The following is a 17,716-nucleotide window of genomic DNA, read 5'->3' on the forward strand; positions in this document are numbered from 1 at the left end:
GTTTTCTCCAATCTGTTTAAGTGTGCACAGTGATCTTTCAGTTTATTATTCTTTTTCTTCTACTCCACCATTTTAATCTTGTTTTAATCTCCTAATATAGGTCTTCCTATATTAACTTTTTTAAGTGTTAACTTTTAAAAATAATAGCTTTCATTGTTTTCCTATAACAAAAGTATCCCATTTATTTTATACAATTAGAAAATACAGATAAGAAAAAGGACAAAATAAAAATAACCTGTTATTCTTACTATCTAGAGATGAGCATGACTACTTTTTTGAATATATTCTTCTGTACACACACACACATACACATATTGTTTTAATTTTAGAAGATTAGGACCATACTACAATAATATGATATTATTTCATATCATATTTTCACTTTGAATGTCATGAACGTGTTCTCATGTCCTTAAGTATGCTTAAGCCAGGCAATTTTTCATGGCTTCATACCATGCCATTGTACAGAAGTACCATAATTTTTGGCAATTCATTTTTCTGTTGTTGGGTACTAAGCTGATATATTAGTCAGGGTCCAGTCTGGAAAACAAACCATACCTGTTACTTTAACAGAAAGATTTAATGTAAAAAAAAAAGAGGGCTAAACGAGGGTTGGAGGACTGAAAGGAAAAGGGGAACAGTGAAGTGATGGAGATAGTAACTACAGGAAGCAGCTTCCACCTCTAGCGTTGGGGGACCAAAGGGAAGAGGTTGGATCATCAAGAACATAGAAATTGGAGGAAGAAACCCCATAGAAAGGGCACCCAGACATGTGGGGAGGGGCTGCTCTCCCGGGTGTTTCCTCATGATTTCAGAGGGGAGACTCTGATGAGCTGGGACTCAGATCTCTAAGGAGGGACACTGCTCATTGCTGCTGTCCCAGGAGCTTGGAGGAAGGATCCTGTGGGGCTAGACTCAAATCTCTGAGCAAGGGGCTCTCTGGCCACCTGGTGCTGTGAGGCTAGTTTTGGATTATGATAGGAAAAAACTATAAACTGGAGCCATTTGCTGCTGTCAAGGTGAAGAATGGTTGCTGGGGTGATGCTGACAAGAACAGAATGCAAAACTGGAAGTCCCCAGTCCTTTCCTCCTCCTCTAGTCTTACGGTCTCCCTCTAGCGCCCTCTAGTGGTGGAGCCTAACAAAACAGCTGGAAAAACCGAAGGGGGTTTGCAGAGTGCCAGGTCCAGTATCATAAAGCTGAGTGTAGAAAGGTGGGTTTGGAGCTGAAAGGAAAGTGCTTACTCACCAATATAGTTGGTTTCTAATTTTTGAAGTGTTCTAAGAATTTCTGTAGCTATACATATAGCCATAATTATTTCCTTATAATAAATTCCTTGAAGTGAAATTGCTGGACCCAAGTTTATGCCAAATTCTCTCTCTCTCTCTCTCTCTCTCACTATATTTCTACATCTGTCAATCATCTGTCTATGATGGGGTGGGGGTGGGGTATCTGATACTTTCCAACTTTCTCATAATGCAAATAAATCTCACTGCTAATAGTTGAAATATACTAGTGATACTAACCTGACCTGAAGAAAAATTTTAAAATGCCCTTCCTTAAGTTCATGTTTTATAAATCTGAGATGTTCAGTCTTCTACCTTAGTTAAAGTTCAATTAAACACAGTTATATTCTGATTGAGTTTTCTTCTTTAAAAATATTGTTTCTTTTTTGGGTTTTCAGGAAGAAAGATGTGAGTCACGAAGGCCTTTATCCACATCAAATGGACCAAAATTCCCCTTAAGTAGTATAAAGATGAAACCAAGGGAGAGTAATCTCGACAGACTGCCCCAAGGCATGCAGTCCCGGCCGCCCTCTCCATATTTCACCAGGCGTTTCTTTCAGGACCAGCCAGCTCAACTGAATCTTGGAGATAGTTTCAAAATACCTGGAGAAAGCAAACCTCCATTTGTAGTAAGACATGTGAGCCTCAAATTATTTTTCACAGTCCTTTGGAATGGTGAGGGTGTGAATGAGGGTGGAATAAAGGAAGGTTGGACCATGAAAACAAATGGGTAAGTAAGTAAATAGAGGAAACTCCAATTGAATGACAGCTATGATTAAATTATGTTCACTTCCTAGAGTCATTGTCAGGAAAGATGTCTTATGCAGAAGACTTGCTTAGTAAATGTCTGCCATCCCTATTTTTAATTTCTGAAAATTATTAATAGAGAGTGTTATCTACATATGATAACCTGCCACTGTCCAGAAAAATCAATGAACTGTCAGTGGTAGAAGATGCATATCAAAGGCTGGCATATACTCTGTACCAATCTGAAACCAAAGCCTCATCTGTTTTAAGAAAACTGGTTTGAGTTTTCTTAGTGAGGTCGTTGCTTAATGGCCACACTTTTAAGAGCAGGAAACATATGTCTGCAGGAAGATGCAATGATGTGCCACAGTCAAAGCCCTTAATTAAAGTTATTTTAGATTTAGCCCTCAGGAAATAGTAGGCAAATTCAATCACACTTGTTCTCATAGTCTCAAGATTTTTTGACTACTATAAAAGTAAAGGAAAATGTAGAAGAGTTCAAGACAAAAATTGCCCACAGGTTCACCAGAATAATAAAATCATTGTTTAATTTGATACATTTTCTTTTGCCTTTTTTTGGTATTCATAATGCCTTATTTTTTCCCACAAAGTTGTAATTATACTGTATATACCGATTTGTTTCTTGATATTTACAGTTAATATTACATTAAAAACACTTCCAGTATTAGTTCATATTTTTCATGAATACCATTCCACATTCTAGTTCATGACTTATTCTTCAGAATGTTAACTATTGATATTATTGTCAAGTTGATAATTTGACTTAATGATGATGTTTGTGCATTAGACACAAGAAATGAAGCATGGTAAATCTCAAAGGCAAGGTGCTTTTGAGATGACTGGATATAGAGTTGGTTTGTAGGTAGAACAGAGACATTGTTTGGCTAGAAAGTACAGGATAGCTGTTTTCTTCATGGTGACCTGGGTAAAAATGTCTGGCAAAATCCAGCAATCACTCTTTAAACGTGGCTTCATACAAATATTGCTGAATTGAGTTTACTGAGTCTGATTTATATCATTTGACATAAATTTTTATAAAATACAACTTTAGTGTATGCCATTATGGGCTAAATAAGCTTAAAATCTTGGAAGGTTTCTTAGGGAATTAAAACTTGCTTGATACTTTTATTTAACAAATTCTTATACAGTCTTCACTAATGTGCCAAGCTCTTTCCTAAGTGCTCTTTTATTTAGCCAGATTTCCTGATATCTGAAGTTTAAGTAGCAGCATTAAAATGTAGAGGACCTGATGTTGTCAAGATTGTAAATTCTAATCAAAGTATTTCTTGAAGTAGATTGAAGAGTAATATTATAACATGCTTTCTTGAAATTTAAAAAAAAAAAAACAGAAATAAACAATGTTACAAAGAAACTCCAGCAACTCTATGTCGTACATATTCTGGAAGAGTCTCTATTTCAAGTATTTTGGCATGTTGTCCAGTGTAGGAAAATACGGTTACCTTAAGTAAAATAATACAGTCACCACTATTCTTTTTTTTCAAGAATATAGACACTCAGACTGGAAGGGGATGTGGAAGGCTGAAATGTCGCCTTGTGAAAATCCCTTGTCTTCAGGGAGGACCACACCTAGGCCAGTACTGCTCAGACTGTTTAGGAACATGAAACTCTGTCTGGTTCTAAAAGAATGTGAAGTAAATGTCACTTGCTGTTTTCTGGGCTGGAGCCTTACCAGTGGTTAGAATATGAGTTGTGCCTAGTGCTAGGCCATGTCTTCGTGTTCTAACCTCAGTGAAGGTAGGGACAGACAGGTTTCCCTATTGGGTATAACATTTTATATACTTGGAGACTGTGATTTAATCTGTTCCCAACCTCTTTTCTCACCTGCATGACTGTGACTGAGGGGGAGAAAGGCATTACAGGTAATGAGGAGAGGGTAATACAAGCTACAGTGGGTTCAAGTCTCATTCCTTTCCTTTCCTTTCAGGTGGACAGTGCAAAGCCCTTTGGTGAGAACAGTTCAGAGCATCATTCCCAGAAGTCTAGAAGAAAATCTGACTTTTCAAACTTTCCATTTCCAGTGAGAAGAGGTACTTGAGTTTCTTGTTATTCCTATACAGTTTCCCCATGGGAACGAATGCATTCTACCTACCTCTAAGTCTTCTTCATTCTGAGGAATCACATGTTTCTTTGGAAATTCAGGGCCTAATTCTCAGGTGCCCTCCCGCTGTGGAGTTTCCAGGGAGGGAGTTCCCATGAGCAGAGTCAGCTGAGAAGCTGTTTCAGAGTTCCCCTAGCTGTTGAAGGAGACTGCTCTGAGTAGTGTGACCACTGAGCGTGCTCTAGCTGTGGTTGTTCCCTGGCTGGGCTGGAAAAGCAGGGAGCACCTTGTCCTGGTGGAATCTTCTTGCTAAGGCACCACTGATAGCTAACATACAGGACTCTCCATTTCTCTGGATAGGAAGCAGCAGGGGATTGTCGGAGATCAGGAGATGCAACACTTACTTTACAAGATTCCATGTCAGCAAAGGAGGAGAGGCAATTTGTCTGAAGCAGTGAGGTTAAGGCAGGGGATCTCAAATGTTTAGATTTCAGTACCCTTTTGCATTAAGTATTATTGAAGACCCCAATGAACTTTGTGTATGCAGATGATATCTATCAATATTTAGTGTTAGAAATTAAAACTGAGAAATTTGTAAAATACAAGAATATACAAGCACACATTCCATTAACCATCAGAGTGGTGACATCATGACATATCATGTAGCTTTTGGAAAACTCCATTATACAGTTGTGAGAGAAAGAGAGTGAAAAAGAGATTAATATTAATAGGAGAACAGTTCTGATCTTGCAGAGCTCCTGAAAGGTCTTAGAGACCCATGGGGAGGCCCCTGGATCACACACAGAGGCACTGGGTTAAGGCCTCCCTGGGAGGCCTTTACTTTATGATTGAAATACATGAACCATGTCAATACTGAAGGTCAGGGCAGTGAATTTCAACTATTCCTGAATTAATAAAAATTCTTAGGCTAGAAAGGGATGGTGGTGGCCCATTCTCTTGACTCTTGGTGAGACTGGACCTGTACCATCCCTGACAACAGGGTTTCCTATGTTAGGCTGAAAGGTTTATACTTTTAAGGGGCTGCACATTCTCTTGTGGTAACTCAAGCCGGTGTCCTTGAATCACTGTGACTGTTCTACAGCAGCAAACCAAGGACAGAAGACAGGGTTTGAAGCAGAAAGTGCTTCATCACCTCTGACATTTAAGTCCTTTGGATTGAAAATCACCCATGTAGCCCATAAAAGCAGCACTGTCTTCCCCATTACTGTGAAATCAAGCAACAGGAAATGTCCTTTCCCAGGGAGGACATTTGGGCTTAATGCTAGCTCAATTACAACGGGACTCATATATCACATTGGTCTCAGCCTTTGTCTTTCTTAATCCTGGCAGGTGGACAACTAAGGTTCCAGAGAGGTTACAGAGTGTGTACAGGTCACACACCAAGTTTTTGGTGTACTTACATTTAGAGAAGAAGTTCAGACCTCGGGGCTCAGATCCTTGGAATCCCTGTAGCTTCCAAGCCAGACTTTTCCTTAGGTCACCTGTCAGCTCATTCATTCAGGCCTAAGGTAGAATAAAGCAGTGCTTCTCAAACTTCAGTGTGCATTCGAATCACCTGGGGATCTTGTTAAAGTGCAGATTCTGATTCCCTAAGGCTGGGGTGGGGCCTGGAATCCCTCTTTTCTAAAAAGCTTCCAGGTGATACCGATGCAGCTGGTCCATGGACTACACTTTGAGAAGCTAGGAAACAAGGGCAAACTCCCCGTGAAAGGGAGTGTTCAAAAATCAGTAGCAAGGGGGTTCCTAGGCAACAAGGCAGATTTATGGTTATAGCTGAAAAGGGGCTAAGCATTACCAATTCCCTGCTCAGCTGGGAGTTGGGTGGAAGAGAGCTTCTAGGACAAGATGCCCACACACCTATGTGCATGCCCAGAGGATATGACAATTAGCATGCTTTTAAAAATCCCTTTTTATATCTTCCTTCTTATTGCCAGTGGCATTGGGGAATCAGCAGACCCCTGTCACTGCCTAAGCCCCAGTCATGCTGGGGGAAGCCACAGTGGCCTTAGCATAGTCTTGCAAATACTCATTTCAAAAGCATTTTGAACCTGGAAAAATCCCATTTATTCTTGGTTTTATCTGTGTGTATTACTTCTAGTGATTCTTACCATTCTCTGGCATTAGGTCTATTTACTTATTATGATTACTTGGGTAATCATAATGATTTACACTTTTGCTGTGTTGTTTTTCCAAGCTCTTATGTATTCATTTTTGTATCTACCTTGGACAAGTACACTCAAGAGTTTCTGCATAAGTAGGATTTTATGTAAACCAAATATAAAGGGAATGCCAGAAGAGGCAGAGGGTATGAATTTTACATTGAGCCAAATGGCTTTCTTTTAGGCCCTGGGCACCTGGGCAAATAAGAGTTTTCCAGGCTGCCCAAGGGCTACTGAAGTTATTGCTTCACTTTAGACTCCCGTTTACTCTTCCTGTATCCATACATGCTGTCATTAATATAACCTCATTGTTGACCTCAAGAGGACAGTAAAACTAATAGATAAATTGCTGTGACTTCAGGAAGACTTAAAGGTGATGGTATAATTTACAAGGGAGCATTTAAGTTCTCTGATAATTCATTCATTGTGTAATATTTTTGTACTGCTGTGGAATAAGTGTAACAGCAGCTTTAGGGGTAACTGGTAATAATGAGTCATTGAAACACCTGTTCCTCTTTCTTCTAGCTTCTTCTCTTGACAGCCTTGCAGCTAACGTAAAGGTAATTTTAGAAGTAGCATTTGTAAACTGATTTATTTCCAGCTGTCTAATGTCAGTTATTGTGCTTTCTCCCATGAGTGGTGGAAAGTATATTTCTAGCTAATGCTGCTTATGGAATTCCTGTAGTTTAACTTGAGTTGCTTTGCTTTAGTTGGTTTATTCCCCTCACATAAACTCTTTTCATTTGTAGGATGAATCACCAGTGAGGGTGTATGTAGGCCCAATATCTACTCTATCAGTAGGGATTTTCATTACTTTTTCTCTAGTCGAGTACCTTTTTATATGCGATGGTAAATCACTTGTTCTTAAAGTTTGATTGGTTTATTCACGTGAAGGTGCAGACTTCCATGTTACAACATGAGAATGGATATATGCAAAGAAAATGGAGTACACTGAGCTTCCTTTGCCATAGCAGTTAAATATTTCGTCTAAAAAATTATGTCTTTCCCAAACCCAATAATCTCCAATCCTCACAAACCAAAGCTCAGAGCATGAGTTGATTTTGGCTTGTGAATATATGCCAAATGTACAGAATTTTGGTTATCTTTCCTTGCCCTTGACTGCTGAGCGTTTTGTCTCTAGTCTTCTCTATTCCCACCCCTCTTTTATTTGCAGGAGATCCCTGCGGCAGGTATTCTATCATCTTGCCCCCAGTTCTCTTCCCTGTCCCACCCGGCCCCCAGCTCTAAATTAAGCAAACCAAAGCAAAAACTACAACTAACGATTAATGCACATTGTCACTCAGGTTATCAAAGAGCCAGATGAACGGATTGTTTTAAGGAATGAATCACCATTATCGTTAGATTTAAGTAAGTTTGAAAAGCCCTCGGCCAGTTACAGTCATCAAGGGGATGCCGATTTCCACTGGGAAACTTCATTTGCCACCTCCCAACACTCCAGAACCCCCAGCCCTCTTCTGGATCAGCCCCTTCTCCGAGAAAGGTCAGCAGCAAGCACCCATCTCTTTGCTAGAAGAGTGCCTTGTGGTCTGGCAGGAGTAAAGTCAGGTCACTTCATCAGTTTGCTTCCTTAGGAATATTCAGCTGGGGACACCTTGATATGAAAAATTATTATTCCTTGAAAAATAATCCCAAAAGTAAGAATTGAGACTTTTCTCTTACCCTGGAAAGCATATCTCAGAATGCTTGTTGAAAATGGGACAGACAGCTAACTTGGCATAGGTACTATTTATCTATCCATTATTATCGGTCATAAATTTTAGAACTCAAGCTTTTGGTTTCACCAGTATAAAAGAACTCACTATCGAAAGTTTAGAAATTATAGACAAATGAAAAGGAGTGAAAAAAAAAATCACCTATAGTCCTGCCACCCAAAGACAAGCATGATTAATATGTGGGTGTATTTTCTTTCTCTTTTTCTAGACATGGTTTGTTGGCTTGTTTATATTATTGTCACACACACACACACACACAAACCCACAATTGCCTATGTCTGGAGGGCAGGCCAGAGATTGAGAGCAGGAAACTTTATTTTCCAAACTGCGCTCGCAGCTGATGTGACTAACCATCCGGTTTGCCCCAGACTGTCCTGATTTTAACCCTGACAATCCTGCATTCTGGGAAACTTCTTGGTCCCAGGCAAACCAGGACAGTTGGTCACAACTCCAGTGAAGTAGCACAAAAGATAATAGTTTTAAGATAGTTGTTTTGAATGAAAGATAGGCCAGTCTTGGGCTTCCCTGGTGGTGCAGTGGTTGAGAGTCCGCCTGCCGATGCAGGGGACACAGGTTCGTGCCCCGGTCCGGGAAGATCCCACATGCCGCGGAGTGGCTGGGCCCGTGAGCCATGGCCGCTGAGCCTGCGCGTCCGGAGCCTGTGCTCCGCAACGGGAGAGGCCACAACAGTGAGAGGCCCGCGTACCACAAAAAAAAAAAAAAAAAGATAGGCCGGCCTGCTTTTCCCTGCATTGTTAGTGATGAGAATAAGAAATCTCCACATAAAAATAATACAGTTGCTAACAAAGAGACTTGTAGTAAATATCCCAGAACAAAAGTGGCACTGAAATTTTAGTAGGAATTATAAGAAAGTGACAATGCATTCTTAGACATTTTTCAGAAATGATAGAATACCTTTATATTAAAATGGACTTGAGGAAACCAAGTAAAATATTTTGATAAAATCTACTAAGTAATGGTGAGTCCTTGATTAGTTACTGTATTGGAAGAAAATAACACAACATAGATTTTTAAAAATTGGCCTTGGCTCCCAGAGACAGGTGGTGAGAGACACATTTACACCCATCTCTGGGCCTGGTCTCCCTTCTCTTCTGGCTTCTTCTCTTTCTACCAGCCTGCAGCTTAACAGGTGGACAGAGCAGGTAGGGGGTTACCCCAGATGTAAAGACTTAGAATTTATTTTAAACAGAGAAGGGGAGGAACCTTCAACTGGTGGTAGTCAGGACACTTGAGCTCTGCTCAACCTGTCTCCAAGTGCTATGTGATCTCACACAAGTACTCAGCCTTTTAGACCTTAGTTTCCTCATCTGTAAAAGGGGTTTAGTGATCAAAGATCCATCCTCTTGCAGCCCAAAGTGCTTCTTTGCTGCCAGAACTGGAAGAAGCTCATGGATTTTGCCCATGTGCCTTGTTTTCGTACATCACCCAAACTCCTTATAATCAGCATAGCAAGCTTTTCTGAGGGACTGAATTGAGCATCCATTTATTGAGAACCTATTATGTGCAGTGTATGTGATCGTGACACGTCCTGGCTTCCCAGTGGCTCACACACTAGACGGGGTGGCAGGCATACCCCCATGTCACTAAATTTGAGATGGATTATGATGTGCACTTAACAGAAGTATAATTGAAATGTAGGGGAAAGGCAGAGCAAGAGGAGGTTAATTCCATTAGGAAGGAGATCTAGGAAGGCCTCGTTTCTTTTTAAATAAATTTGTTAGATGGTTTATGCATTCATTCAACCAGTCTTTCCTGAGTATCTTTATGCAGCAGGACAGTAATTCTCAACTCTGGCTCACTGAAGAATTGCCTCATATTGAGTCAGAATCCTTGAGATGAGTACTGGGTGTGTGGAGGGGAATGTAGTATCTCTGTGATTAAAAGTGTGCCTCACCAATTATACCTCAATTAAAAAAAAAGACACATGAAGAATCAGTTACCAATTCATGGCACTTAGTAGACATTCAATAAATACTTGCTGACACAAGGGAAAAAAACAGTGCCTCAGAAGGAAAACAGGATTGATAGTCACCCTGCTAGTCCTGGAATAGAAATGCTAACATTTAAGACATTTCTTCTGATCTCTGAGAACTTGCAGAGGATGTTAAAAAAAAAATGTACACAGAGAGTTTTCTACAAGGCAGAACTTTGAGAACAGTACAGACCAAATGTTATCAGAGTATAAAGGAGAAGGAAAGTACTCTGGAATGTTTTATGGAGGAGGTGGCATTTTCATGGGGGCCCAGAGGGGAGGGGATTGGATTGTGATAGTTAATGGAGGGGAGGGATGGGAGGTGAGAAGGCAGGGGGTGCTGTCAGGTTCTAAAAGTTAGAGCAGCCTTGGGGAAAAGTGGGTGCCAAGGCTGAGGGTCTGAGGGGGACTGTGGAAACCAAGCTAAGGAATTTGGGCTCAGTTGGAAGGCAGTGGGGAGCTTTTGCAAGTCATTCACAGGAATTAGCACAGTTGACTGTAGAATGATGACTCTGGCTGCAGACCAGAGTTTTAATCATTTATCTCTGGTGAGTCAGCAAATTCTCTGTCCAAAGTCACTCTAAACTGATAAGTTTGGAACTAATCAAACTATGAATTTGTAAATAAGGTGACAAAGTATAACATGGTCACACAAAGGCTATCTGGTTTGCCCAAGACTGTCCTGGTTATAGCGCTGAAAGTCCTGCACTGTGGGAAACCTCTTAGTTCCAGGCATCCAGGAGAGCTTGTCACCTTAACCTCCAGGGAAGTGGCACTGAAGATAATAATTTTAAGGCAGCTGTTTTGTGTAAAGGATATCCCTTTGTATCCTTGGGGAAGAATCCATTCCCCATTGACCTCAGTGTAGACCCTGTGGAAGAATCCATTCCCCGTTGACCTCACAGAGGTAGCCCTTGGAACACTAGGTGTTACTGTTATCGAACCAGGTTCGTTTGCCCTATGCACAGCAAGCCAAATGCTGAGGTGAAGAGAAAGTTTATTCACAACGCAGCCAAGTAAGGAGATGGGAGAACAAGTCTCAGCTCCACCTCCCCAAAGGCAAGGGGCTTGAGATATTTATGGAATAAAGAAGCAGGGTGGTCTTAGGCATGAGGAAATGTGATTGGGGGTAGAGAAAAGGTGAAGTAATCGGTACTTTGCCCAGGCATATCTGGGTTACATGCTTCTTCATGGGATGCATGTTCAAAAATGGAGGTACTTAGCATGATCTGAGGGTGGAGTTTTTGGCCCTCTGAAGTCAAAAAATTGTTCATCAGATAACTGTGCAGACACAGTTTTAGAGTTAGTTATCCCAACCAGTCTTAGCCAGCTTGAACTAGACAGGATCCAACTCCACGTTCTTGTAAAACAACTTAAGCCCACCATTACTATAGTGACCTATGATGTCAGAGGCTTTATCTATAGGGACGGTTAAGAAGTCTTGTGATATATTACCCTAGGCTATGTGAAGCTTGGAGGGTATGCAAATAAAGAAAGGAAAAAAGAATAAAAACAACTAAAGCAAGCTTAATCAGTAAAGGCAGTTTGTAAGAAGAGGGGTTTTTAACAAGCTGCTTCCTTATCTTCTGTAAGTCAAGCTCAAGAATTTCTGGTAGTCAACCATAAGGGGCGTAGTTTCACTACCAGTGCTTAGGCTCTGCCTCACTCACCGTTCTTTTCACATGAGCCACTGGGACCAGTCTCCCTCTGCTCAGATCACAGAAGTGCATGAGAAATACCTTTTGAGTTTCTGCTGACTTAATACTGAAATCAGCAAGGGCCAAGTTTGCAAGGATGAGATGCGAGGCAAGTTTTGGAGTGAGAATCAGCCCAAGGTTTTAATGGAGGAAGTGGAAAACCCTTTTAACTAGCAGCATGGGAAATGGTAGTCCCAAATGTGGGAGAAACACTCTCAAGCCGGTTCCCTAGCTCCAGTGTCCGGATAGAGTCACATCCCTTCAGCATCCATCCTCAGTTCAGCATCCATCCGCAGTCGTCCCACTGCACAAGGAGAAGGCCATAATCAAGGCAGAGCACTGCTCTTGCCTGTTGACTCATCATTCTCAGAAGTCTTCAAATATAGTGTTGATTGTATATAGTAATAAGGGTAACAAGTGTACGGATAATTCTGGCACTGGTTACTCAAGACCAATGAAAAAGCATTTGCAGTGTCCATTTGGTGGCTATTTTTAAATGCCAATTTTATTTATAGCTTCAAAATATTTCTATTCCTTCATCTTAAAAATTCTTAGAGGAGTGTAGAAATGATGTACCTGGCCTTTTCTTAAACATGGGCAGTGCTTTAGGTGGTTCGTTCATTTGCTGTGAGTCATTTTCCTGGGTTGGTAATGGATTTGTGTAGATCCAGTCATTCTCTTGGTCTTGTCTCCCTGGAAACCAGAGGGTACATGCTTGTTACAGGGAGCCAGGATGGGTGGCCTGGATGTGGGTCCCAAACCGAGCAGAGGGGCAACTGCACAGGGACTCATTAGTGTGGTGGCCATAACAACAACTGGATTGATTCTCACATGTTTCTGTCATTTCCAGTGTTTACTGTATATTAGTTAAAGAGAACGATTTTATCCAAATTGCTAAAAGTTTTAGGCATTTTAAGAAAACAATATCTGTGCTTTTCATAATCAAACTGCAAATTCTGCCTCAACTTAAGAATTGGTACTCACTTCCCTCCCCAAAATGAATGAATGAATGGATGAATTCAGTCACTCAAGAAATACGTATTAAATTCCTACTGTGGTATTCAAAGCCCTGAGATGAGCTATTAGCCCAAGAGGCTCAGTCCCAATTTCAGTCTAGGAGGAGAGACAGACATTAACCAAATAATGACAAAATGTCCACTGGGGGAAGTGCTATGAATGAGAGGTGAATGGATTCCAAGTGCATGAAATAGGGAAGCCGGCTCCCTCTACAGCAGGGGTCCCCAACCACCCCGGGCCACGGACTGGTACCAGTCCATGGCCTGTTAGGAACCGGGCCGCACAGCAGGAGGTGAGTGGCGGGCGAGCAAGCGAAGCTTCATCTGCCGCTCCCCGTCGCTCGCATTACCGCTTGAACTCCCCCCCACCCAACCCCGGTGCCAAAAAGTGTCTTCCACAAATCCGGTCCCTGGTGCCAAAAAGGTTGGGGACCACTGCTCTACAGGAAGGGGCTCAGGAAGGATCTTCCTGAGAAATCAGTAACTGAATTGAGCTCTGAAGGTGGGTAGGACTCAACATGAGCGGGGATGGGGCTTGGGGGTGGCAGCATTCTACCCGAGGGAGCAGTGCTGGCAAGTGCCTATGGAAGGGAGAAAATGCAGCCTGTCTGAGGAACTGAAAGACACTGAAAGATCTGTGGTTAAGTTTGGGTCTGGGTGGCCTAAAGTAAATGACACATAAAAAACCCCTGGTAGAAAAGTTGGGATTAAATTTTGTATTAAAAATTTTGGGGTTACATGTTTTAAAAGTAAAAGCAGGATTTGTTCTTTAGAGAAATATCTAAAATACACAGTAAATTACAAAGAAGAAAAGAGTCACACACCCTGACACACACCACTTTTAACATCTTGGTTGTTTTTATTCCCAGTGCTTTTCCTATACCTAGGCTTAATAAAGACATTGAAACCATACTATGCACACTGTTTTGCATGTTGCTGCTTTTTTTCTCACCTTTAAGTTATAAATATCGACCCTTATTGTTATGCACTCTAAGTGTCCTTTTATCAGCTGCATAATACTCCACCCTGTTTACTCTGTTGAGCAGGTTCCACCCTGGGTCCCAGTCCATGTGGAAGAAGATCCATGAAAGGGTCTGCAGTCGTCTGACGTCCCACAGATCTCAGCAACACCTAAACAAGGTCAGGGCTTCTGATGGAATTAGATCTTTGCTGACAAAATAATATGGGGACTGGGTCTCACAGTCTAGCAGGGGAGACAGACATTAATCAAGTAACCACAGAAATAAATGTAAAATTGTGATGCTCATCAAGGAGGTTACATGGTATCCTGAGAGTGTATGAAAAGGAGTATTGGACTTGGTTGGCAGTCAGGGCAGGCTTCCCTGAGGAAGAGACAGTGGAGCTTCAATCTGAGTGATGAGTAGTAGCTACGAGTGATGAGTAGCAGCTACTTTGGAGAACAGCACACATCAAGCAGAGGTCCTACAGCAAGAGGGAGCGTTGTCCTGTCAAAGAACTTAGAGAAGACAGTGTAACTGGCCCGAAGCACATTTCCTTCTGCTCTGGACAGGAATCCCTGTCCAGGGAAGAATCTAGGGACGTGTGTGGTCTGCATGAGCTCACAACATGGAAAAAAGTTTTCCTCAAAGTGAATAAGGTGTTTTTCACTGTTTGACTTTTATGGGGGTGAGGGGAGTGTTTCTGATCCATAGATAGATAAACCCAGCACTTTGTCTACTGCAGATGTACAGCCATTAGCTGTGACCTGTCACCAGTTCAAAAAAATTCAAATGGAAGGTTGACAGTGCCCCCTCTGGTTGGATTTAACTATACCATGTAGTTGAATTGGTCATCTTGACTTATTTAAATGCTGGCATTTAAATGAATTATTTAAATGAATATTGATTCCCCTAATCACCAGGGTCGTGGATTACTTTACCGTCTGTCTGCAAAGTCATTTGCTTTGCTTTGTTAATTCATAGTTTTTTCAAGTAAGGGAATCCCTTTAAAATGTAAAAAGAAGAAAAGGAAGAAAGGGAAGAGGGAGGGGGCTTGGGAGAGAAGAAGGAAGAGGAAAGAAAGAAAGAGCGATAAAGGGAAGGAGGGAGGGGGAAAAAAGAAATAGTATCTATATACATACATGTATCATGAACACAATATATACGGCATATATGGGATTCATAGACCTCTTAAATGCAAAACTACACATCCAGATATCCTTGATCTGTATTACATTATGAGTAATGCAATTGCTGGATTTGTTTTTGTTATATAGGAAGACTCCATCTCTGAAGTAAAGAATATCCTTGAAAGACCAAACTACCCTCTGAAGAAATATCCGGTGCATAAACAGAGATATTTTTAAACTGCTGTCCTGTGTAAGTAAGCAGCTTAAGTGCTTCTTGTTGATTTGCTCAAATAATTTCAGCTTCCTGCTACCATATAAAGTACCTAGAAAATGTGGCGGACAGGAGTCAAGGAGGAGATAAGAGCCACATTCTTCCTTCAGACAGCACATATGCGGGTCTGCCAGCAGTCTTGCCTCTTGTATGCTCCCCCTACCCCCTTACCTAATGGTCCCTCTTTCAGCTCCTCAAACACAGGCTCCTTCCGGCTGTGGGGCCTTTGCATGTTCTCTCTGACTGGAATACTTCTTCCTGACCCTGTATGGGTCACTTCTCTTTACCTTTCGGGTCTCATGACTTTCCATGACACCCCCTCCTGCTCTGAGGTACACCTTTTTAGCCCTCTGCAGTTTTCTTTCATACAGTATGACACAGTTTGTTGTTATATTTTTATGTGGGTTGATTGCTTAAAAGTCTGCTCCTTCTACTTGAATGACACCTTCCCGAGGTCAGGGACTCTGCCGTCCTGCTCACTATTTTACAGCCGGAATTACAGTGGGATCCCATTTAACTTAGGTGAACTGAACCACACATGCCAGGTGTGTGCCCTGAACAGGAGCCTTCCTTCCCTCCACCACCCTGTCGCCACCCTTGCATCAGATGACCTTCCACTGCGGTTGGTGCTCAGTAAATATTTTTTTGTGGGAGGCTGTTGAACGAGGTGATGAGGCAACTCTTGAATTCAGGTGTGTGGTAAGAAGTTCGACATTTTGAGGGCTGTCGTCATTTCTCAGGTTTTCTCTTCTTTCCCTTCCTACCCAGGCCCAGCATAAGAATAGCTCTTCCTTTTTAAGTGCTTCCTGAGTGCCAGGAACTGGCCCGAATACTTCACTTGTATTAAATGAACTAATATTTAATTATCACAACAACTCTGTGAAGTAGGTACTATCACCAATTCCATTTCACAGATAGGGAAACTGAGGCAAGGGGAGGTTAAGTGCCTTGCTCAAGGTAACATGGCTAGTGAATGGCTCAGCTGCCGTCTGAAGCCAGGTGATCTGGCTTTTAACCATTTCATTCCATTGTTCTCCAAAACTGGAGTGTGTGATAGGAGAACCCTGGGGAGAAAGAGCAGAGCCCTTTGGAACCTAAGCAGAATCGGTGGACATTGCCCTTGAACATCCCCCAGAGAGTCCTATGGTGTTGTATCATGTAGTCCCTCATTCTAGCAACATCAAGATAATTAACGAATCTTTTTAAACAATAAAGGAGTGTGGGATGATGTGCTAGGTTTTCACTGTCCTCAGGCTCCTGAAATTCTGGTTTGAGGGTCATTCATGCTTTAGGGCACACATCGCCTTGCCCAGGGCTGGCCAGGATTTCCCGCCTTCAGCACAGAGGAATGTGGAGGACAGCTCAGTAATTTCCCACTTTGCAGGCTTCTACCTTAGAACGTTCTGCTTGGTAGATTAAGGGATGGCTTCTGGGCCACATAATCTCCGGTTGCCAAAATAGTCATCTAGGCATTTATTAGGTGTTTATACGGAACACAGCCCACTTAATTACCACTTAGGGAACGTGGCCCACGTAATTACCAAATGCCAAATTGTGTTGAATTTCAACATGGCTAACATCAAGTTACATAAAGCCCTGAACCGGCAGATATGTGGACCCTGACGTGAGGAGATAGAAGGTAAGAAAAAAAATCCGTCTTAGTAAATAGGTTTCCTTTGTAACATGAGTTCCTACTCAGTGGTTTGGAATATGCTCATAGGCCTTCTATGAAAGCTCTCCATACCATTCTCTTCCTGTCCCAATTTGGGTCATGGATTCCTGGTCAGGCAGGGGTCCTGGAGGACTGTCAGTGAAAGTTTTCATGGTTGTAAAGAACCCAGGTGACTTTGACTCATCTTAAGCAAACAGGGCATTTAGTAGAATGAAGCTGTCTCAGTGAATCCAGGGAAGATCCAAACAAGCAAGGTCAAGCAGCTAAAACGGGACCGTCATGCCTATGGGCTGGGTAGACAGCAACAGAGAGGAGCATTCGGCAGAAGACCCAGTGAGTTTCCACTCCATGTCCCCTGCCCTGCTTTTCTCAAGGACTCTCCTGCTTACAGCACCAGTGCTTGTCCTTCCCTTCTGCACTTCTGCTCTTTCACTGTTCATCATCTTTCCCTTTCCTGGTTTTCTGGTGACCTCAAGATCCAGGGGAAATGAAAAAGTAGATTCTTAGCACTTAGGGATTAAGTTAGGGATGCTTGGACCAGAAACAATGAGTCCAATTGTCTGACCAGGGAATGTGTGGAAGAGATGGGTCGAAAGGGTTGGAATACACCTGTTTCTCCTTACTCAGGATGGTTTGGGCCTTGATACTTTTGGTGTAAAACAGATGATCCTTTGTATACTTTAAGATGGTGAATTTTAGGTTATATGAATTTTACCATTAAAAAAGTCCCATAAGCGTGCACACACACACACACACACACGCACACACCCGTTATCCCTAGTTCTCCTGTGAGGTGTGATTGCCTCGGTGTCACCGTCCTTATCAAGAACTGATTGCCCACGTCTGGTGTGTGCTCACTGAGATTCCACTTTCAAGGTTGGGCTTACAAGGCCTCCTCTGTGAAACCTGCTGGTCCCTCAGGCAGACTCAGGCCCTCTGCCTTCTGCCCCTC

General features: G+C 42.0%; 1 protein-coding gene across 8 annotated transcripts in view; it reads left to right on the plus strand.

Annotated features, from left to right (window-relative positions):
• SPATA6L (spermatogenesis associated 6 like) overlaps positions 1–17,716 on the plus strand; it is a 102,804-nt gene that overhangs the window by 81,805 nt on the left and 3,283 nt on the right. For all 8 annotated transcript variants that reach the window (XM_049711318.1, XM_049711317.1, XM_049711319.1 and 5 more), the window contains 6 exons: positions 1,685–1,924; positions 4,000–4,102; positions 6,819–6,853; positions 7,598–7,794; positions 13,779–13,872; positions 14,969–15,071. In XM_049711318.1, coding sequence (XP_049567275.1) covers positions 1,685–1,924; positions 4,000–4,102; positions 6,819–6,853; positions 7,598–7,794; positions 13,779–13,872; positions 14,969–15,058 — 759 coding nt within the window. In that variant the 3' untranslated portion in view covers positions 15,059–15,071. The remainder of the gene's footprint in view (positions 1–1,684; positions 1,925–3,999; positions 4,103–6,818; positions 6,854–7,597; positions 7,795–13,778; positions 13,873–14,968; positions 15,072–17,716) is intronic.

Source organism: Orcinus orca, chromosome 6 (assembly GCF_937001465.1).
Source record: "Orcinus orca chromosome 6, mOrcOrc1.1, whole genome shotgun sequence".
In the NCBI taxonomy this organism is placed as follows: Eukaryota; Metazoa; Chordata; class Mammalia; order Artiodactyla; family Delphinidae; genus Orcinus; species Orcinus orca.